The 24,647-nt window shown below is 38.3% G+C and overlaps 1 protein-coding gene across 1 annotated transcript in view; it reads right to left on the bottom strand.

Annotated features, from left to right (window-relative positions):
- Parp (Poly-(ADP-ribose) polymerase) overlaps positions 1-24,647 on the bottom strand; it is a 259,948-nt gene that overhangs the window by 65,127 nt on the left and 170,174 nt on the right. Inside the window, exons 8-10 of the mRNA XM_067081290.1 lie at positions 19,727-19,816; positions 18,294-18,460; positions 8,681-8,826 (exon numbers count right to left, since the gene is read on the bottom strand). Coding sequence (XP_066937391.1) covers positions 8,681-8,826; positions 18,294-18,460; positions 19,727-19,816 — 403 coding nt within the window. The remainder of the gene's footprint in view (positions 1-8,680; positions 8,827-18,293; positions 18,461-19,726; positions 19,817-24,647) is intronic.

Below are 24,647 nucleotides of genomic sequence, written 5' to 3'. Positions count from 1 at the left end.
ACTTCAACAAATACAGTGACAAACTTATTCGTCCTTGCGAAAAATTCACCAAAAGTTTGATGGTATGGGGTTCTATGGGTTATGAAGGAGTTGGAGAATTGTGTATTTTTGAAAATAATGAACGATTGAACCAACACATTTATTACGTTGTGCTTAACGAGCATTTAGAGGGGAGTTTTGAGAAGACAGGTGCTTCGATCCTTCAGCAAGACAGCGCACGCTGCCACACAACGTCATTGATTAAGAACTGGTTGAAGGATTGTGGTGTGGAGCTTTTAAGTGACTGGCCCCCTAATTCCCCTGATTTTAGTCCTATTGAAAATCTGTGGTCGATCATTAAACGTTTGCAGAAAGTTGACTGGTCCACGATCGACAAACTCAAGGCTGCCATCGTCGCTACTTGGAACAGTCTTGAACCCGTCATTTGTCAGCACCTCATTGAAAGTGTTCCCCGACAGCTTAAGGCAGCTAAGGAGAACAAATTTGGTGTAACCAAATACCAGAAAACCTAAGGTAAGCTCACACACCATTTTAATGTCGTAACTAATTTTTTGCATTCCCTTACAGGTCAATAAAGTTGCACATGTGTATGCGCTTGCTTAAATCGCCTAGGGGTGAAAAGACTTTCGGCACCTACTTTATATATACAGGTAGTCGTCGACTTACGACCTATGCGACTTACGACCGACCGACTTTACAATGGTTACGACAATATAATAATATATAATACAGTGAACCCCATATTCGCGGGGATCGTCCCACACCCCCGCGAATAGGTCAAATCATGAATGCTTAAAACCCTCTAAAAACACTTAGAACTGCCCATTTTGATAGCTTAAACCAAGAAAAACCCTGTAAAATGCTTATACCGGAGTATTTTAATAGTTTTATCACAAAAATGCATTTATTCATGAAAATTATATGAAAATACAGTAATTAGTGAATATTTCTCAGTGAAAAATACATGAATGATGGCTAGATATGTTCCACAGAGAAACCCAATGAATGCGTGAGTCCATGAACCATGAGAACGCTTCCATATGGGGGTTTACTGAATTTAATTTTATATTTTGCTAAAATACGTCGAGCGCTCTATGATAATTTGCAGCTCTCATATCCGAGAGATGCTCAGCTTTAGGCAGTGTTCAGTGTGTTTGTGTCGTTCAAAAATGGTAAAAGATTCATATTTTTGTAATGTATTTTGTATTTCTATTTTTTTGCAAATAAATCAAATGTAATAACAAATTACCGTATTTGATGGCTTATAAGATGCATGTCCGCATAGGACGCACCCCAATTTAAGCAGGACATTGAGGGAAAAAAAATAAGGTTTCCTAGCCTATGCTCATATGATTTTGGTAAGTAAAAACTGTAGTATTAGGTTATCATATGCATATTGTTTCTTACCAACAGAATCAACAAAAACATTAATAAAGAAGTTATTTACCATATTTATATTTATCAAAATATGTATTATACAATCAGCCATTTACTACGATTGAATGTTTCGTCTGCTGCTGAAAGCTACCTCATAGGTTTACCAATAGATTGCAACACATTCATTTATAAACATTGTTTCTTACCGGCAGAATCAACAAAAACATTAACAAAGATGTTACCTACGGTAATATATGTTATATATATCCATTATATATTATAAAAGTATGCAATCAAGGGGTAAAATCCAATAAATATAAATGTTTCCTATGTAACAGCTCGAGTCTCGTGAGCAACTGAACAAAGCCATGTTATTATTCTTAAAAGAGAATGCTAGCACGAGTTATGATGTATCAACTCAATGAAGCCTTGTTATTACAGTGAACCCTCGCTACTTCGCGGTTCGACTATCGCGGATTCACGACTTCGCGGATTTTTTCCATTACGTATGTATATTATAAGAGAAAATATATAGCGGATTTTCCGGAAATTTCAAAAATAGTCGCGATATATGAAGACCCAAATATTTCATTAATTCCATTAATAATTATTAATATCTGCTAGTACTGTTGGTTCATTGCATTATGACATATAATTCAGTACAAAATGAAATTAAACAAAAGAGAATGTGATCATACGATAATTCATTATAGTACTAGTAAAATTAAACTGAACATGAAACGCTAATCAGATGCAGTCTGACATTGTCATATTTGAATGGTGTAAGGCTGCTGATGGCTACATATATACTAATTATAAAATACAAATGTAATGAATGTGCATCTTTTCCATGAATCTTTTGTACTGCATCCAATAATATTGTTTGTTGCAAAAATCACATCTCGAATAAACCTATACTACTACAACAAAAAAGCATAAAATAGCGTAAAGTATTTTGAATTTGAAACTAGCATGTAAGATGGGCTGTGATTGGTTCCATTGGTGATAGATGACGAATCAGCTCCCAAGTTTTGTAATCTCGCCTGTGATTGGTGTTTTGACCGTTTCTCCGACCCGCAGCAGCTTCCTTGTCTCTGACCCGCAGCATCTTCTCGCTGCCACTTCGTTTCCGCTCTCTCGGTAGATAGATGCTGTTTACATTACCAGTGCTGTGCGTGACAGTGTGTGTTTGAAGTTGAACTTTTTTTAACTTTGTTTAACACCTACAATGGCTCCCAAGCGTTCTGCTTCTGCTAAGGCTGGTACTGAGCCTAAACGCCAACGGAAAATGATGACGATTGCTGAGAAGGTGACACTTCTCGATATGTTGAAGGAAGGGTGAAGTTCTGCGGCCGTGGCCCGCCATTTTGGAGTGAACGAATCCACCGTTCGCTACATTAAGAAGGATGAGGCGAAGATTAGGAAGACGGCTGCCATCACCTTTAGCAAGTCAGCAAAGCGAATTGTTATTTTGGCTCGTAATAAAAACGATCATCCAGTATGGAAGGTGCTTTGTCAATCTGGATTGCCGACTGCCGGAAGAAAATAGCCTTGGATACTAAACACCATCCGAACCAAGGCTTTGAGGTTGTATGAGAATTTCGCGGCAAAGGAACCTCAAGATGATGGCGACCATGCTGAAGAAGAAGAGGAAGACAACGAAGATGATGTAGATGAACCTCAAGCAGGGACATCCACTGATTCCCAGCCTCAGACACGACGTTTTACCGCCAGCAAAGGATGGTTCGCCAAGTTTCAGAAACGCCGGCCTGGCGTTTCCTGCATGGCGAGGCTGCTTCCGCTGACACGGTCGCTGCTGAAACTTACGCGAATGAGACGTTCAAGAATATTATCGCTGAAGGTGGATACAAGCCCAAACAAGTCTTTAATATGGACGAGATGGGTTTGTTTTGGAAGAGAATGCCATCGCAAACTTTCCTGTTCAAAGAAGAAGCCAAAGCCTCTGGCTTTAAAGCATTCAAAAGATCGTGTTACCCTCGTGATGTGTGGCAATGCTGCGGGATTTTTGCTAAAGCCAGGGCTTATTTATAAGTCGAAAAACCCTCGTGCTTTGAAAAATAAAAATAAGAATCTCCTTCCGTGTATTGGATGCATAATCCAAAAGCATGGATTACAAAGATGCTGACCTCCAACTGGTTCCACCAGTGTTTTATCCCACAAGTCAGTAAATATCTCTTAGAAATAGGGCTTGCCATTTAAGATCCTTCTCCTGTTGGATAACGCTGGTGGACACGCACAGACTGATCTTTCGCATGAGGGCATTCAGGTTGAGTTCCTGCCACCCAACACAACGCCCCTTAATTCAACCGATGGACCAGGGGTTATCAGGGCGTTCAAGGCCCTCTACACGAAGAATACCTTGGTGGACCTCGTTGCGTGTGTGGATGCCGCCCAAGAAGATGAGGATGAAACATTCAATTTGAAGGCGTGGACTGGCGGCAGTACACAATTGCCATGTGCCTTCAGAACATCCAGAAGGCACTGCAAGAAATGAAACCTGCTACCGTTAACGCGAGCTGGAGGAAGTTGTGGTCCGAGATTGTTTACGACAACGAGGATTTACGCCTGCCGAGATTCAACACTCTGCAGTACGGAAATCTGTGCAGTTGGCTGCGATAATTGGAGGTGACGGGTTTGGCGACATGACGACGGAAGACGTTGATGAGTTGTTGGACTGCCATTCCCAGCCACTAACTGACGCAGACCTCGAAGACCTGACAAAATCAGCCAGTGAGGAAGAAAATGAACCACAGGAAGAGACCCAACAAGTTGTCGAAGAAACAGGCTTAACATTAGAACGGCTTGCCAAGCTCTGCAACCTAGCGAAGGAGCTGAAAGAATTGTTACAAGAATGGGACGAGGATATGGTTCGTTCTCTGCAGTTCTGCAACAAAATCGATGAAGACATGACTCCCACAGGATGCTCTTGATCGAAAAAAAGAAGCAGCGGCAGCAACTTCTGATCACAATGTTCTTCCAGCCTCGCAAAAGAGCCAGTTCCTCCTGCTACTATGCCTTCAGAAGAAATTGAAGAAGTGTCCCAGGAAGAAGTTGAAGAGGTGTCCCAGGAAAAGACACCTCAGTCTGAAGAGACGTAAAATACAATCACTGGCTGCACAGTAGAAGACATCATCAGCTTCATCATCATCATTTCTACTGTGCAGCAAATTCATCGCCATCATCATTCAAGTTTTTCTTCAACTTCTTTCATGGTGGGTACAGTAACAATCTTTATTTCTTTATATACTTTAATATTCTAACATTTTAATATTAGTGCCTGTTTTAGATTAGGTACTGTACATGCATTAAGTGTTCTGTACATTAAAGGGTGGTTTGTTAACAGTACATACGAGGAGGGCTTTATTGTAACTTCCAACTCTATCGTGGTGAGTAAAATACTGTACAATTGTACAGTAATGCACCATAACAATCTTTCTATTTTTTTTATGTTCACTTACTGTTTTATTGCTTATCATTTGTGCCTGTGTACTGTATGTATTGTAGATATCTGTACATTACTGTAAAGGGTGGTTTGTTAACAGTACTATGTAAAGGGAGGGTTTTTAAAGTCTGAATACATGTTAAATAAATACTGGGTGTCCCTAGGGTTCACTGTTCTGGAACCTATCTACCGCATTGTATGCCTAAAGAGAATGGTAGCAGGAATTGTCAACCACCAATTGATCGAAGCCATGTTGTTATGTCGTAAAGAGAATGTTAGCAGGAACTGCCAACTACCAACTGAACGAAGCCTTGTTATCCGTAAAGCTCTCGAGATAATCACCAATAGGTGGCAGCACACGTACTGTAAGTCTGTAAATGTGGAATGCGGCGATCCGCTGTAGACGACGATAATATTAACACATTTTAATGAAAATATCGATAATAACAACGTAGATATTGATTATAATACTAGCAGTAGTAATTGAGGTGATGGTAAGTGTGATAATGATAAATAATTATAATAAACTTTGTTTTTTAATAGGTTATTAGGATAAAACCGAATGTTAGGCTAGGCTACAACATCTACATGATGTTTCATGTATAATTTCGGCCAAAATTCTCAAATTTTGAGCCTACATTATGTACATACGACGCCGGGGGGATTTTTTTGGCCATTTTTTTTTTTTTTTTTTTTTTTTTAAAGTATGTCATATGCCATCAAATACGGTATGTATTTAATTCAAACCTATAAATAAATAAAAGTAAATAATATGTCATACGTGTAGCCGATTGGCAATGCAAATGGCGGATAAGAAAATGTAAACAGACCAAACAGATGGTTTGAATACCTACAATAAAAATGTTAAATACAGTAATAAAAGTAAGTATTAATCAAGGAGTTCAAGCATGATAAGATTTCATATGCTAAACGTAATAATAGGTACTATACATGCACATTTTTTACATAATATAAAATGTATATGTAGGCTAGTCATACTTAGAATATAATATATGATGGATAATATACGGTAGGTACAGAATACATGTACATATGTGGTTGGTCGACTTACGACGAGATCGACATATGACTGCTCTGTCAGAACCTAATGCCATCGTAAGTCGACGACTACCTGTATATGTATATGTATATGTATATATATATATATATATATATATATATATATATATATATATATATATATATATATATATATATATATATATATATATATATATATATGTGTGTGTGTGTGTGTGTGTGTGTGTGTGTGTGTACAGTAATACTTCGATCTTACACGATTCGAGTTGTGCGAATTCACACACACACGAACTTTTCACTGGAACCTAACTAATGGGCATACGCGATTTTTTCACAGACACACAAAATTCTCGAGAAACCCTGCAGGAGTGGGTGTTTAATTTTTGAAGTAATTTACAAGTTTTCATGCTTTTATGTATAAAATCTGTATGAAAAATGCATTTCATTCTTTTATGTGTAAAATCTCTATGAAAAATGCATTTCATGCTTTTGTGTGTAAAATCTTTATGAAAAATGCATTTCATGTTTTAATGTGCAAAATCTCTGAAAAATGCATTTCATGCTTTCATGTGTAAAATCTCTATGAAAAATGCAATTCATGCTTTCATGTGTAAAATCTGTATCGAAAATGTATTATTTTTATTTTTGTACATGCATAAATATGATGCAAAAGTAATTTCAGCACATTCAGTTAGTGTACTTTTACAAGATGTGATACCCATTTGCAAAGTTACTGCACTTTTCAAAGATGATACCCCTGCAGAAAATGCTTGTTTAATGTTTGAAGTACATTTATAAGTTTTCATGCTTTTAACTGTAAAATCGATATGGAAAATTTATATTTATATTTCTGTACATAAATATCATATAAGTATTATGTCCATTTGCAAAGTCTTTGTCACAAGGACTTTACATGACCTTGAGATGAGGTTGTTCAGTCGCGCTCATTTGATAAAATGAATTTGTTAATGTAATATCAGAGATGTAACTAAGAGTTGTATAAGTGTCATTCTTTGAACATTACTCTGTTCACCTCGGAGAAAAGTGCTGGTGCAATCTGCACGTGCAAGTATTTACAGCACGTTCAGTTGGTGTACTTTTACAAGATGTGATACCCTTAGTTACTGCATTTTTCAAAGATGATACCCCTGTAGAAAGTGTGTTTAATTTTTAAGTTTTCGTGTTTTTAGGTGTAAAATCAGAATGGAAAATTTGTATTTATATATTTGTGCATAAATACGATACAAAAGCAGTACAGTTAATTTATTACAGTATCTCTCTCTCTCATTCATAGTTAGCGCTCAAACATACTTTTACAACTTATTATTTCTCTGTACGTCATTACCTGTACAGTATATAATTTTAAATTGATTGAATTTTACCTGTACTGTACTACCTTCTACGAACATTATGTACATGTTTTCCATATTTTATGGAATTGTACTTTTGTTGACTGACACATGATGTTTTGCCTAGTGACGCAAAGAAAACGGCTTTTACTCTAAGTGACAAAGAAAACGGCATCCCATGAATTAGGGGTAACATTAGGATACGTACGCACCTACTGTAAATGCACTATTATGAAACTGTGCAGTATTCATTTTTTATGTCAACCATTTACTGTATTCCTTTTTTAAGGGTAATAGGCTAAATTTTAAATAAAATTACACTAACTTTAGTTCATTTAAAAGTTAGCTTAATACTTTGGGAGCATGATTAGGGTCATGTTTAGTACTTAAACTCTGGAAATAAACATTTATTAGCATTTTTAAAGATCATGCCAAACTTACGGGAAAATTCACCTTGCACGAGGGGCTCCGGAACCTAACCTCGCGTAATTTCGAGGTGCGACTGTATATATATATTATATAATATAATATATATATATATATATATATATATATATATATATATATATATATATATATATATATATATATATATATATATATATATATATAATATATATATACATACACATATATATACACACCTTCAATTAAATTTTGTATTGAGCAATTTGAAAAATGTACAGCATGGTTCAAGTATAATGTTTTAATCTTCATGTTTTGCTTTTGTACTGACGAATGGAGGGGGGGGGGTAGACAAACAATCCTCTTTATTACTGTGCCCGTGGTCACTTCCCTTAATCATCCACACACAAGGAAAAGTAACATCAATCAAAAAAATGCCAAATCTACCAGACTATCACCCTTTTTTCCTGTAAAGTTTGAATGGGTTTAAGAAAATATGGCAGCAGTGCTGATCACCTTCAAGTCTCAACCTTTTGTAGCCAGAGTATAGGTCTATCACACTGCTGCCACTACCCACTAAAGCTCTGATTACTAGAGGAAAAGGGTAGGCAATAACAAAGTTTACATGATCATCGCATTATAAATCAGACAACAAATCATCAAGCCCAATAAAAAGGTGACAAGTGATAAATTAGATCAATATGGAAAACCAAAATAATAAATGAAACACAAATGAATATTAACAATAACCCTAAGGGGAAAGGTGACAAATTCTAACTCCTATTTCTGATGATTGAATGAAACCTATGAAAATACACAAAGCACTGTGAAAAACTTCATAACTCCTTGGAAAAATGACAATGGAAAAGTGAGACAATTGCAGGTGTCTTACAAAGGTCTAGGCATGCATAGCGGAGGACTCTTCAACTAGATTATTACAGGTTGATGACTGTAAGCATCCTATCTATGGAAACAGCAACATGTGATTAATGGGAATACATGAGACAACCATATCATACAGAATTTTTTCACGTAATATACTTACATCACCTCCCCATGGTGCAATATTTTTCTTCTGAATCATTAACAATGCTCCTCCTTTCTCCACCTCCTCAAGAAAATCTTCTGAGACACACTGAATATTAAGTTCCTTTGCAGCAGCAACTTTCTTATGCAGATCAGCAACTAAATCTGAGGAAATACATTAATAATTTAGCAGCAGGAATAAAAAAAAAACACTTCTAAAAGAAAAATTAAATCTAACCTTCTGGCAGCCAGTGTTGAAAAAACTGAGGATTAACAACAAGACCCTGCTGTCATCATTAAACATGAACCAAACAGTTAAAAGCCAATGTATTACCTTCCCACTGCAGTTGACTCAAGTTACATGTATGGCTTCCATTTACAAGTTATTCATGCTCAGATCTCAATTAACCCTTTAATGCCGACTGGACGTATTTTACTTCGACAAAAGTTGTCTGTTGGGTGCCGAGTGGACATACAATACATCGACTACAAAAAGTTTTTTTAAATATTCGCGGAAAAATACTTATAGGCCTCGTTTATGAAAAATTTTAAATCACGCACTGTGAGGGATGCTGGGAGTTCACGGATCACGGTCTTGTTTTGTTTACAAGCGTGACCCAGCTGCGCATGTGCAAATTTCTTTCTTACCCCAAAAGAAAGCATCAGCTAACTCAGCTGAAAATCTCAGAAATTCTTTAGTCACTTTGTCGTAATTTTTGCACCGTTTTCTATTAGCCTTTACATACAGTTTTATATATGAAAATGTGTGCAATTTCATGTAGAATACAACAAAAAATAACTCATGGTTGTAGCTTTTATCAATTATGACATATTTTCATATAAATCACGATAAGTGCCAAAATTTCAACCTTCGGTCAACTTTGACTCAACCGAAATGGTCGAAAAATGCAATTGTAAGCTAAAAATCTTACATTCTAGTAATATTCAATCATTTACCTTCATTTTGCAACAAACAAGAAGTCTCTAGCACAATATTTCGATTTATAAAGAATTTTTGAAAACAACTTTTTCCTTACCTTCGCCGTAACTCTGCTGAAAATCTTGTAAGAGCCTGATGCCGTCTCTTCCAAACACGTGTGTGTTCGTTGTCCATCGGAGTGGACAAGACAACAAGAGCATCTCGTTTTCTTTCTCTAAAGGAACACGATTTCAACCATACAATATTTCTGTCTGTTTCTCCCTAACCATTGTTGTCTTGATGTATGTACAATCACCACTACTTGCATTGCCATGCAAGCATTCTAATCATGTACTCATAATGTTCCAACGAATCTTTTGTATCAAACTGTGTTTATGTTTCTCTTTGTGAAGATGCCAAATGTCTCGCCACTCCAATGGGCGACGAACACACGAACACACACGTTTTGGAAGAGACGGCGTCAGGCTCTTACAATCTCAGAAATTCTTTAGTCACTTTGTCGTAAATTTTGCAGTTTTCTATTAGCCATTACATAAAGTTTTATATATGAAAATGTGTGCAATTTCATGTAGAATACAACATAAAATAACTCTTGGTTGTAGCTTTTATCAATTTTGAAATATTTTCATATAAATCACGATAAGTGCCAAAATTTCAACCTTCGGTCAACTTTGACTCTACCGAAATGGTCAAAAAATGCAATTGTAAGCTAAAACTTTTACATTCTAGTAATATTCAATCATTTACCTTCATTTTGCAACAAACGAGAAGTCTCTAGCACAATATTTCGATTTATGGTGAATTTTTGAAAAAACCCTTTTCCTTACCTCAGCGCACACGAACTCTGCTGAAAATTTCAGAATTTCTTTAGTCACTTTGTTGTAATTTTTGCACAGTTTTATATTAGTCGTTACATAAACTTTTATATATAAAAATGTGCGCAATTTCATTTAGAATACAAAAAAATAACTCATGGTTGTAGCTTTTATCAGTTTTGAAATATGTTTATATAAATCACGATAAGTGCAGAAATTTCAACCTTTGGTCAACTTTGACTCGACCGAAATGGTAAAAAAATGCAATTGTAAGCTAAAACTCTTACATTCAAGTAATATTCAATCATTTACCTTCATTTTGCAACAAACGGGAAGTCTCTAGCACAATATTTCGATTTATGGTGAATTTTTTAAAAAAACTTTTTTTTTACGTCCGCACGTTACAAATTCATGCGTCTTGTGATAATATTTTCTCTGTGTTGCTTTGATCGTTTTACAATTTGTTATATACCCAAATCATCACAATTTAGTGTACAATACAACGAAAAAAAAAAAATAACTCATTAGATTTAACTGTTTTGCTCACAGCGCGATTTGTATACAATTATATATGAAATTTTTTTTCACGCTGTCATATATTCCAATATTAATATATGATAACGATATTTTTTTTTTTTTCTGATGGTTGCCTACTAAACTTCAGGCAATGAGAAAAAAATGAGCCAAAAATGAACTCAATCTTAAAAACTAAGCTTGCTGTGATTTTTTAAAAAAACTAACTTTCCACTTCGGTGCTAACTCTCAAACCGCGCCAGCAAACAGCAGACACTTTTGTAAATAGAGGGTCCGCGTTTAAGGGTTAAGTATTTACCAAGCATGTCTGGAAAAACCCTCAGGAAAATCAACATCAACACTCATAATAACTTTTTATTTTCTGTGCACAAGTTCTATCCACTATTCTGTCTTATGCACATCCTTTCTGAATTTTCATCTGGTCTAAGTTTTTATCATGATTTTGGGCCTTCTCACTAGTCTTGTCAGGTAACTTCATTATCTACAACCCTCCTATGACATTAGCTTACAATACACTTCACCTAGAACCTTGGTATTTTGTAGTTCCACGCCTGAAGTATCAAGATCGTCTAATATTAACACTCCTAATATGGAAACTTTTACATCCCAGGTCTCACTCTGGCTTTGAATATGAAAATCTAGCCTGGGCCATTTTTTTTTTCTGTTTACCAACATAAAACGTATTGTTGGAAAGTTTGGCATTTAGATTATTATATTATTGTACTAAAGGTTTTAAATATTACAATCAGAGTCATTGAAAATGAAGATGATTCTGACAAAATTTCTTTAATTACCTTAGTTTAAAAAATAGCAAATTTTTAAAGTAAATTGTATTTTTCCAAACATACAAACCTAAAGCTTTTTACATAGGAATTTAGCTTGCAAAGGTGAGCTGGAAGGCTGTTTAACTTTCAGATAAGGTACAAGAATGAGGGGTGGCTAAGGTGGAATGTAAATTTAAAGAACTTCAGGTTTATATATTAGGAAAAATACAAATTACTTTAAAAATCTACAATTTATTCCTACACAAATACAACCCTCATTCTTTACACAGGAGACTTACCCATTGGTGGGGGAGTCTGGGCAAATCTCTGAAGCGACCGGTTAGTTCTACCCACCCGGGGAATATCTTCCTGGTCTGGAAGAGCTGAGAGAGGAATCCCACAACTCTATGGGATGACTTCTAGGCCTAAAGTAATAAGTTTGCATCCTTACTTTTGAAGAAGGCTTGAAGGAACCAAAAAGTGTCATAGACAATAAAACTTGCTAATAAAACCAACGGGTTTGTTTCATTGTCTATCCCTTTCTCCCCTTGTCTGGGGGGGGGGGCATGCATCCAATCACTCTACAAAAAAAATGAAGGACAGGAAGCCCCTGCCATGTAGTCACCACCACAACTCATCTGTCCAGCACATAATGGCTCGTTACCTGCCTCTCTGTCTTACGAGAGACAGGTAAAAGAGAAAAGGTAGGAGGCCAGTCACTAATACACATTCTTTCTCGCTTACCAAAAACCTTAGACACGGTGCTGCCTGTCACATTACAGGAGTCCGATGAGGTACACAACTTGTTGGGCAGCCACCAAAAGACCCAAGGAAAAACATGTCCAAGGACTTGTGGGCAACATCCTGAAGGTAAAACGGGGTAAATGTGGTCTGGCACAACCACATACTTGCTCGGATTACCTGCTGAAATGAGGTTCTTCCAGAATGCAAAGGCTGGGGCGATGCCCCTAACTTTGTGAGCTCTTGCCTGGGCTGAACTCCTATCTACATTGTCAAACGAAGCGTACAATCTTGTTTGATATCTCATGAAGCCCAAAAGAGACTGTGTTCTTGGTCACCTCTTTCTTGGCTGAGCCAGTACAGGCAGTCCCCGGTTATCGGCGGGGTTCCATTCTGAGGGTGTGATGATAACTGAAAATCGTCACTAACTGAAAATTGGTGATTTTCGGGGCTTATCGGCGCCTCTGTTAGGTATGTATCAGCACCAATACCCAATTATCGGCGCCGATAAATGGAAATCGGCAATTTTCGGCGCCAAAAATCGCAGATTTTCATCGCTAGACAAGCGCCATAAAACATGATCACCAATAACTGGGGACTGCCTGTACTGTACTAACGAGGAGGCGTTGACACACTGGCCTGAGATACAGATTCCTCTTGAGGTAGTACCACAGCCCCCTAACTGGACAGAGTAGCATCTTGTCTCAATCATTACCAACAAAGTCCTTTCAGGAGGGGATTGAAAAGGACTCAAATCTGGCATCGGGGATCGACAGATTCTGAGTTTTATTGATGAATTTTGGGACCAACTCAAGCATAACAAGTCCCCATCACCTTGAGTGCTTGGCATCGACAGCCATGAAGCTTGCCAGCTCTCTTCACTGAAACCAGGGCAAGCAAGGACTGGTGACTGAGCTTGTCTGCTACCACATTCTGAGACCCTGGAATGTACCTGGCTGACAATTCCACTGGGTGTGTTACTCCCCACTTTTGCATCTGTGCTGCCAACCCATGTGGCTGGAGGGCCACCAGTCACCCACTCCCCTGCTTGTTGATGTATGCCACTACTGTAGTGTTGTCACTCATCAACACCATGAAGCACCCCATCACTTTGTCCTGAAACTCTTGCGGTGCTAAAAAAAAAAACTTGCCGAGTTCCACAACACTGATGCAGAGGTCTGTTGTTCTGGTCGCACACACGCTTGAAACCAATAATTTTTCCTGGTGTTTGCCCAATCCCTTAGCAGATGCATCTGACAACAGAAGCACCTCAGGAGGGGGAGTGCTCAATGGCACCCTAAAAAAAGGCTTCCTGCCATCTAGCTACCAAGCAAGATTCACATCACTTCCTCTGACAGAGGAACAGAAGAGAAAGGAAGGTCCACTGCCGGAGACCAATATTCCTTCATCCTACACTAAAGGGAGTGGAGGTGAAGCTGTCCCTGAGGGACCATCTTCTCCAGTGATGACAGGTGACCCAGAACGACATGCCACTGCCGAGCAGGTTGTTCGTCTCGACAGGAACTTCTGCGCTGCCTCTCTGAACCTGCCGATATGAGACTCCAAAGGGAGGAGGACCCTGGCTGCTGCTGTATAAATCAGCATGCCCAGTGACTTTATCTCCGCTTGGGTGTGAGATCTGACCTCTCAAAGTTGATCACTACACCCAGGTCATGACAAAAAACCAAGAAGCTGAGCTCTTGTCTTTAAGCAAATGTGGCAATGAGCTCGCCAGGACCAGCCAATCACCCATGTACTGTACTTCCACAGACGTACCTGTGCAAATGAGCTTGGGCCAAGATCAACGTGAACATCCTAGTGAACACTTGGGGAATGGCTGAGAGTCTAAAACTGAGCACCTTGAACTAGACCACCTTCCCCCCTAAGGTGTAAAGAGAAGGTACCTGTGGGAGGACTGATGGATGGATATTGAAAATACACAACCCTAAATCCACCAAAAGCACGAAGTTGTCCTCTCTGATGGAACTGAGAAATGAACGGACAGTTTCCATCTAATACCTGGTCTGGCGAATGAACCGGTTCAGTGGGGAAAGAGGTAGAAGACTTACACAGCACCTTTCCAGAGCATAACAACCACCTTTTCCCACAGGGAAAAATCCTTCTGAAAGCTGGGAACAAACATTGCAACTGGACCAGATAAAGGGTGGGTGGTGGCAAAGACTTGAAGGGTCACAGATAGACTATTTGATGGGCATCCACTACCCAGGTCTTTAGTCCAAGTTGTCGCCAAGTTGCCCAATGGCTTGACAAGCAACCCCACCATAGGCAGCAAGCAGGGAGGAACACCGCTTCCCCTGCTTCCATCATCCTTCTTCTTCCCTTGTCTCTCTCCCTGAAATAGAAGGGCTGAATGAAGCGCAGCTGCACACCTTTCACTGCTGGTGCAGAAGCAGCCTGGGTACCTCTACTAAGGGCCAAGGAAGCCTGGTACTTTCTCTGACCCAAAAAGGAAGGACCAGCTTGACCTAAGGGTCAGGTCGCACTGCCAAGTGAAGACCTGAAGTCTTTGTCACTGCCTGGAGGACAAGTTTGTCATTCTGAAGCCTGTCCACCTCAGCCTCTACTTCACCTCTAGCAAAGAAGGAAGATCCCAGAACCGGTCTGTTCCTGAGTGTCAAAGTCAACTTAGGACCATCAAACCTAGAGGTTTGAGATAGCACAGTGTCTCGCCCCCACAGTTTTGCTGTCTTGTGAAGGCTGCAATATCCTCAGGTGTACAGGAGCCCAAAGACGAAGCTATCTTGACCAGTGACACGGAGCCCAAAGAAGAAGCGATCTTGACCAGTGACAGAGTCCAAAGATCGATCTATGAGACTAACTGGAATGCTGCCATGGCAGTCCATCCTAGTGCCACTGCCTCTGCCTGCAAGAGGGAGACTCCCTCCTCACAGAGGCGCACTGGTGACAGATCAGAACACATACGAGCCAGGTTCAGGTTCAATTACTTGGTCGGCAATGGGCCCGCTGAAGGAACATGGACTTACAGAAAGTTGAAGAAATCTGCAGTTAAGGGTTTAGTGACACTGAGAAGAAGCACACTCCCCTTGCTACACCAAAAGACTGAACCTAGCCCACTTCAGCTGGCTAAGACTAGTTGCAAATCTAATTTATGGAGTCGGAAGATAGCAAAGGGTTCCTCCAAAAATCCCCTCTCTTTGAGAGTATACTGGAGGGAGACTACAACCAGGCGTAAGACCTGCAGAAGTGAGGCTGCTTCATGAGTTTCTTCCACCTGGGCAGGGCTCAGAAGCAGTCTGAGGACAGGAACTACTCCTGCTGGGGCCACAGCAGAATAATGAGGATCATGTGGGTGCTCTTTTTCTCTCTTAACTTCCCCAGTGCCTCTTTGACTGTTCAGAAGGGTGGACCACACAGCCAGGTCTGGTAGTGGAAAATACTGTCACTCATAGAAACCACTATCAGGTTCCCCCTACAACAGCTAAATCCCCTTACAAACCTGTGGTGAGGGACCATTAGGTTGGGAAAATCTAGTGGCTCCAGCTCAGGGCAGTTGTGGTGAAGTTTTTTGTCCCTAGAATGAACTGTGGGATGATTGTGATCCTGTGCTCTTCTGCCAAAGCAAATATCATGTACATCTCTCTTGCACTGCTGGGGTAAACAGTGTTGGTCCTGATAACATAACACTGACACTTGACCCTCTAATTTGTCCCTTGACTGACTAAGGGGGTGAAGAATGGCTCCACACTTAAGAGTCTAATGATGATCCCTGTGGCTTTATAAGGGCAAAAATTATATACTCTTCTCTGAGCAAAGTTAAAGAACTGGTCTACATGTCACTTTTTCAAGTCTTCTACAGCAAATACTGTTATTTAGAGCATAAAGGGCACAGAACATAAGGGTCATTACCTAACAATAACATGAGACAGCTGCATGCCTTACCTAGCTACCCACCTTGCACTAAAACAGACTAAAACTGGGTCTCTCTCTCTCTCTCTCTCTCTCTCTCTCTCTCTCTCTCTCTCTCTCACACAAAATAAAAGCCAGAAGAGTTTAGCTCGAAGAAAAGCCATCCTCACTTACACCAGCAGAATAAAATAAAAACAAGAGGAATCATAGAATAATTATAACTTAATTAGAAAGCATATTCACTTATAATGATTTAACTCTGAGATATTGGGGGTCGAAAATTTGTTCCACAATACTGTAATAAGTTACTCAATTTTTATTCGTGGGCTTTTAAAGTAAATTTCTTTCAGTTAATTTCAATTTAATTTTCTTTATAAGCTCCAAGAAAAGCTGGTTAAGGTTCTTCTCGCTCCCACCAAAGGTTGTTATTATTTAAGTGGTACCTCGCCCATGAGGTTTTTTTTTTCTCTTTTCATGTAATTATTTGGCTGAATGCTTGTTTGGTGATTCCGCGTTCATTGCCTCACGTCTGGTGGGGACCGTTGGCTGAGGATGAGGGCAGTGTGTATTCAGCTCTTTAGCTCGGAGGTTTTTGGAGACTATTCAAGCAGGATTCTAAATTTGAGATTTCCTACAGTTTGAAGGACTTTCTTCTGTATTACGGAGGAACGTTGCTGGTTTTCCTCTGTCTAGAGACATTGTTGCAGCTCCGTCCCTTCTGCTGACTGAGAAGCATCTCCTTTGCTTCAGTTGGATGCCATTCCCGTGCGTTCTGGAGGACACTGCCTGTGCTCCCCTGTATCTACCATTCACCTTTGTATCCTTGGACTCGCCTGTTGCCCTTGGAAGGACAGCCTGTCTTTCCCCTCGTCCTGCTAACCACCAGAGTTGTGAAAATGCCTGATTCTGTTTTGATAGCTGGTAAGGATATAAACTGTGTTCACTGTATATAGACGTTGCTGACGCATGTCATTGTGCTGTATCATCCGGCTGCAGCCTCCTTGTGACTCCAGGACCGTTTTTGGACAACCATATGTGTGGTGCTGCCACTTCTATATATCAAATTCAATGTGCTATCACCCTGGGTGTGGGTTAATTGATATTAACATCAGTTTATTTGAGCAATATACTATGTATGTAATACTGTATTAATATTTTTGCTCTGTTGGTGATCTTGGCCCTTGGCTTTAAATAATCCTTTGTGACACTGATCTTTAAAATGAAAAAGCGCCTGCTCTTGCCACTTCTCAACTCTTAAATATTTGTGAACATAAGTTCATTACAATACACATTGACAGATGGTGATTATAGCTAATTTATTTTTCATGGTATAGAGCTGATGTTGGTGCCATTTTGAAGCAAAGTACCTATACTTTACTGTAGTTAGTTAACCTGCAGATACAACTACTATGCTCTGAGAAAATTAACAGGAAATATACATTAATGAAAAACAATGTGGGCACAAACAGACCCTGTCCTTATCAAAAACTCTGCCTAATGATAATCACTCCAATCCTGTGGAAGGAGAGACAATTATCAGTTTCCTACACACGCATACACTAAACTATAAAAAGTTGAAACTGCAGAAGAAAGAAGAGGAGGAGGGCAAAAGAAACCTATTGACCAAGAGAAAAAATGGCACTGTGTTAACTTCAAAAATGCAAACCTGGCAGAGTTGTGCTGCTGAGATGTTGATCATATCAAGCCGCACCACCGAATGAAGGTACTGCCATAAGTAATGGGAGATTTCTGTTCATCTACAGATGGCTGGTTAACTAGGATTGTTCTATATGGAATAAGGCATCTTATGATTAATGGATTGTAATGTAAATTAAGGAAAGGTTCTCTAAACAAAAGTTTCCTTAAATAAAATAAAAAAAGATCTATAAATGCATCGAAAAAAAAAAAAAAAAAATTAATAAATGGTAGTGTGAAAATAAAGAGACTTACCTGGAGTTGTAATAACAGCTGCAGTGTTTTTTTCAACCTTCGAAACAACTTCTCCACCAAGTCTTTTAATGGTTTCTTTCATTGAAGCTTTCTCCTTGGAAAACTTATCACCGACAATAACAAACTTCATACTTTCAAGAGGCTTCTCTGAATCTGACATCACAGCCCTGGTAGAATAAATGCTTTGTCAAAAAATTTTTTCTGATTTAAAAAATTCCACTGCTTTTCACTGCATATGTTTTACCAGCCTAGCAACAATATTAAATTAATAGCATTACTGTTCAGCTGTTAACAAGCCAATTGAGGTCGAATGTGTACCCTCTCATTCATCGATGGTTATGAATTTTCATTTTCACCAACCTAGGCAGGGGTAGTTAAAACATAATTTGTAAAAATTATATGTTTTTATATCCAAATTTTCATTCTTTATCTGTGGTTAAGAAATCAGACCTGAAGTCTTTAAAAAACAAAATTGTCTCATAACATTGTTAAACTGGTATTTGGATTGAGGACATTTGGATCTGATATGGAGTTCCTTTAAAATTCTGTCTAACATTTAACTGCAGGCATTCACTTCTTCCTTACACCAGCAAAGGAACCAACATTTGTGTAAAGCTCTTTATGTAATGAGAAGAATGATTGTATGAAATTTGGGCCACATGACCCTTCTTCAAGTCTTTGCTTGATAAGATGAATGTATTATCGCAAAAAATTATTAAAAACTCACCAATGCAAGCTCACACAAATGCTTAAAACTTATGCTTATTCACATATTTACACATTTAAATAAATTAGAACAAATGGTTTAAATGTCATTAAAATACCAATTTCTTTTATAAAAGGCCATAAGCAGCTCCAAAAATCTTAACCAAAATCCTGGTTAGAAATTTCAGGTGACAGTCATATTTTCTCCACTGCTTACAAATCGAGAGTAGCATGCCCCAATGTGCTCAACAGACATTAACTCGTTACAATGAGTGCACAATGGCACACTGCTACAATCTATCTAAAACACAGCTGTCAGAGACACATGTATGTCTTATTGCCAATCGAGTTAGAACAACTTCTACCTTTCAGATGTCTGCTTTGCTTGTAGACATCCCAGCAACAACAATTACAATACACAGGGCTATCAAAGAACTGGTAGGACATAGTACAGTGCTCACATTAGCCAATTTAACAGCTAAACAATAAGAACTGAGAGATGAAACAAAAAGTATGAGGAAACAGAGAAGGAAATTTTAAGCAGGAGAATGAAGGATATGGAAAGAGTATTGGCATAGTGAAAAATGAATCAATAACACACCACTTACAAAAACAAAAAGCTAACAATTCTAGTCTCACAATATTATTGCAAAATTAACATTTATGAAGGTTGACAAAGATGTATTCTATATCTGTATCAAATTACTTAATAAAACATTACAACATACCCATTTTCTTTTTTGACTGCAATTTCTGCAGTTGATGGTCCATGATCAATCCAAACTCTCTTCCCAACTCCTGGGAACTTGTAATTTGCTCTGAAAAAGGAAAATACCATGATCAATCCAAACCCTCTTCCCAACTCTTGGGAACTTGTAATTTGCTCTGAATAAGGTAAATACAAGTCTGAAAACCAAATATTAAGAGATTAAGAACTACCACAGAGGTTATGTGACACTCCTGTAAAGTATAATAGTTGCCACCATTTCTCTTACAAAACTACTGATCATAAAATAGTGATAACAATAAAATGTATACAAAATCTAACATAAAGGAAAAATGAAAAACAAAACCAGTATGGAAAGCAGTCAAGGAAATAAACGCATGTGGACCTGGACATATGACTAGAAAGTGGGCTACACTCTATCCCATCACATAAACTTGTCATTATAACATTACAATTTGAAACAATACATGAAAATGAGTTTTACCAAAGTTGAAAAAATATGAAGCCTCTTTTTCATCTTTATGAAACTAAAATACTGAATTTTTATAAGAAAAATTAATTTGTTTTTTCATACACCTCCAGGCATATGCATGCAACCATTAATGGTATTTCAAGTCCCCAATTCACACATCTTTTGTCTATCAGTCAGAAGTTTCATGGCTCCTGCGCCACCTGGATCCTGTTCACTACAACCCATTAAGCACAAGGTGCATAAATTGCTATTTAGGAGGGAGGAAAACTCTTTCCAAAGACGAAGACAACTTAAGATCCAGAGAGTGGATGTATTTTCTGTAATACCTGACAGAGATTTGGCTTGCAGTAGGATGTTGGTAGATGATGAATTAAAGGTCTTGGCCAGTAAAAACACTGGTTTGTCCACACAGGGACGCAAGACTCTGCAGAGGAAATGAGTTGGAGAATCCTGGAAAGACCCATTAACTGCACTGCACCTATGAAATTGAGGTAGGTCATTTTGGGTGCCTGAGGGGCCAGGTGGTATATGCATCATGAGACTACCATTTTCCTTCTGTGTTATAAGACTGAGACTGAACAGTTGATATTGGGAGTGTAAAGATACAAATTTACTGGTTGTGGAAACAACCAATACAGGTTGAACCTCTTAAATTAGGAAAGTCAGTGTTCAACAATGCATCGCCTTTTTATGGCTTCCTATTTGGTCATTTCAACCCAGAACAAATAATTTCAAACATATTTATGTTCCTATCTATCATATATTAACATATGTGTCTGTTTATCATATGCTGAATACACAAAAAAAAAAAAAAAAAAATCACAGGCAAAAATGAAATTTACGTTTGAGATACGTCAACTAATTCCTGATACCACAAGGTGGTTCTATGGGCAGCAGGCTATTTCTAATATAGAGTATGGTAATTTTATGAAAAAATCCATATTTTAGATATTCATTTGCTTTATCTGCAACTACTTGGTACATGTTCGACAAGTGTTACAAATGAAACAATCATTAACCCCTTCGCCACTGGCCTGTTGCACTTAACGGAGACATATCAGTCATCATTTGCTCCTCGCTAAACTTTCTGTTATTCACATTTTTCATTTATATTCTCATGTGAAAACATTGTGTACATACCAATGAATATTTTTCACCACATTGGCTATATACATTATATATATATATATATATATATATATATATATATATATATATATATATATATATATATATATATATATATATATATATATATATAAAAAAAGAGGAATATTTAGTGGAAAACGTAATTGCAGAAATAGAAATAGTAGTAAAGTAGTAGAAATAAAGTAGCAGAAAAAGTAGTAAAGTATTAGTAAAATAGTACCAGTAGTAATAGCAGTTTTTCTTACTGAAACAGTTAGTATACATCAATGAATGTTAATGGCTTGGTAATAATAATAATAATAATAATAATAATAATCATAATCATAATAATAATAACAATAATAATAATAAAAAATTCAACAGTAAAAAACTACAACTCATGTTAGTGTAAAAAAAATGAAAGAAGTTTTCAAAAACATAGTACACTTTCCTGTTGACAAAAATACTCCTCTGAATTCATCCATTCACACAGTCTGTCAATATCATCATCACAAAAAAAGAAACAAAATGCATCTCGTGGGCAGGTGAAGTCGGGTGTGCAAACAGAGATCCCATTGTCACCCTCCGTGAAATCTGGGGGTGGGTCTGGGCGCTTGTCACAAAATGGATCTGTTATGAACTGCCAACCTTCATCGCCAATGGGTTCAATGTCTTCTAAAATCTCGGTGTCGCTGTCATCCTCTAAGCAACTATAACAACTATCACTATAATCATCTGCCAGATCTGGCAGGTATTCCTACCAGGATCTGAAATACTATCATCCGACATCATGATGCTGAAAAATAAAAAAACCTGTAAAATAACTGCAATCAAAAGGAGAAAAAGTTTGCTGGTCCAAATGGTTTACTCACAAATAGTGACAATGTTTCATTAACAGCTTAGACTACATGTGCTTGGACGATACCTTTAATATCCCATATGAATATGACGTCACGACGACCATCGGACACTCATTGGCTAGAATGAATATGGGTGGAGCTTCTGCACCTCTCTGCACAACAATACTACGTGAAACCCATCCAAGCTGAAGAAAACAGCTCTGCTTTTTCGAGGAGGGATGAAACAAACATTACTGTACCGTAAAAGACTTTGTACGTCCCGGTGGCGAAGGGTTAACGAAGACTCTCAGTAGCTACCCCTACTCTTTGCAGGTTGAGTAAGACAGCGATAGCTCTGGCTGTCTAAACCATTGAGAGAGGAGGAGAGAGGTGCTCACTGATAGAGGGTAAGTACCTAAAGAATACATTTTACCATAAAAATCACCATTTTTGAGATGAAACTTACTATAATTTTCTGACTCCAACAGTGTGTGCTGGAGGAGGTTAAGAGATTCCCTATAACCAAATCTTCAGATATCATTACAAATATCCTCATCGCTGGTCACCTGATGAATATGATCCCAAGGCAAGTACTTGTCAGATGAGGATCTTCATCAAGTGAAGTCAACTATCCTAAGAGGTGGAATGTGGACCCCAAATATGGCCACTGGGTGATGATGTACAATGCAGAAAGGCAATTAGGCCCCTGTGCCTCAGGCCTGCAGAGCTGAAGGGTGCTACAACCATATATAAATCGAGTTGCTGTGGTAACTCACATCCAAAACAAGACCAACTTGGAAGAAAAGTGGCATTTAGTCAGCTAAGGGTAGCTTTCTCCTATGAGGAGCAATGGCTCTGCAACATAAGACAAACATTACTTACTCTAAACAAGACTGTTTGCCCTTTTCTAAGAGTAAACAAAGCAGAGACAACTAAGCGAAATGATTAAAAACAAAAGTGGAGTAACATATTGTACGAACTCAAATACATAAGGTTCCCCACTTACACACTGCATGATGTGCCTCAAGGATTAGGGACCTAACCAAGAAAGCCATGGCATTCTTTGATATAGGAAACTCAGGCTTCCTGACAGAGCAAAATAGGCTACTACACTGCTTCCTTAATGGTTTAAGATGGGACATATAAATCATGAGGGTCCCAACAGGACAAAAGTAGCTCTTCTCCCTAAGGAGTTACAGATTTTGGAGAAGGGATAAATAAAACCCTTGGAAGAGCTAAGGCCTTGACAATTCTTGGCATGAAAGTTTATGCCAAAAGAGATAGTTCTGCTCCAGTATGTGAAAACCCTACTAATGATGATATAGCTTGTAATTATTTCAATCACTCTTTTGGCAGTAGCCAATGCCACCAGAAAGAGTTTTCCCAACCACTTATTATTGCATGAGCACCACTTACCAAAAAACTGGCATAACCAACATCTAGTATGGACATAAACAACTGAATTGAGAAAAAGGCTTTGTGATTCTGGGGGGTTTTAGTTTAACATATTTTAGTTTACCTTTATATACCTGTTTAACATTTGTTTCATGTACAAAATGTTATTTTCATGATAAAATTAAGTTTCATATATATTTACCAAGTACTGTAATTACATAGCTAGTTCTAACTCATGTGGCAGCCTTTATTTAAAAAATCGCAGTAGCGTTTTGATAGTTTAGTGCAGGTGACTAGTCCCGCCCACCAATGAAAATGCTGGAAATGACTTAGCAGAAAACCTCATTTTGTTTGTGCCCTTATGTACATGAGAGGGGAGGAGGAGGACTCCAATTTGTAATTTCTTGGTAAGTACAAACAGTCCCCAGTTATCGGCGATCTGGTTTTACGGGGCTTGTCTAGCGCCAAAATTCGCCGATTTCCACTATCGGCAACGATAATTGGGTATTGGCACTGATACATACCTAACAGAGGTGTCTATCTCTGGTATTTAGCGCCAATAAGCGCCGAAATTCGCCAATTTTCGGTTATCGGTGATTTTCAATCTCGCTTATTGTCATGCTGTCGGAACGGAACCCCCGCCCATAACCGGGGACTGCCTGTACATGTGAAACTTAATTTTATCATGAAAATAACATTCTCATATAAGTAACTTACCAAGTAATTACATAGATGAATCCCACATTGAGAGGAGGTCGGATGCATGGACATATTCAACTCCAAAACATCAAGTTATGGTAATGACTTTGAAATAGAAAAGTTGCTAGTGGTGAAGACAATGCTTGTCGTTTCCTTATTTGGTACGAGAGCTACTGCAGGTAATTACTGCCCCTGGTTGGTGCTCATCTTAACCTGTAGTGGCATGGCAGTATAGCCATGGAGCGTCTCTGCTTAGGTGGGAGCTTTGCAGCGAAGAATACGTCCAGTGGCTGGCAAAGCGTTAATAAGTGCCCTTGCCCTGGGCGCAGTGCCACAATAAAAACAACCAGACAACGCTTTCACCTACACTGAAACCACCACAACCCATC

Source organism: Macrobrachium rosenbergii, chromosome 37 (genome assembly GCF_040412425.1).
Source record: "Macrobrachium rosenbergii isolate ZJJX-2024 chromosome 37, ASM4041242v1, whole genome shotgun sequence".
NCBI classification, from domain to species: Eukaryota; Metazoa; Arthropoda; class Malacostraca; order Decapoda; family Palaemonidae; genus Macrobrachium; species Macrobrachium rosenbergii.
This window is presented reverse-complemented; position numbering and strand designations above follow the sequence as displayed.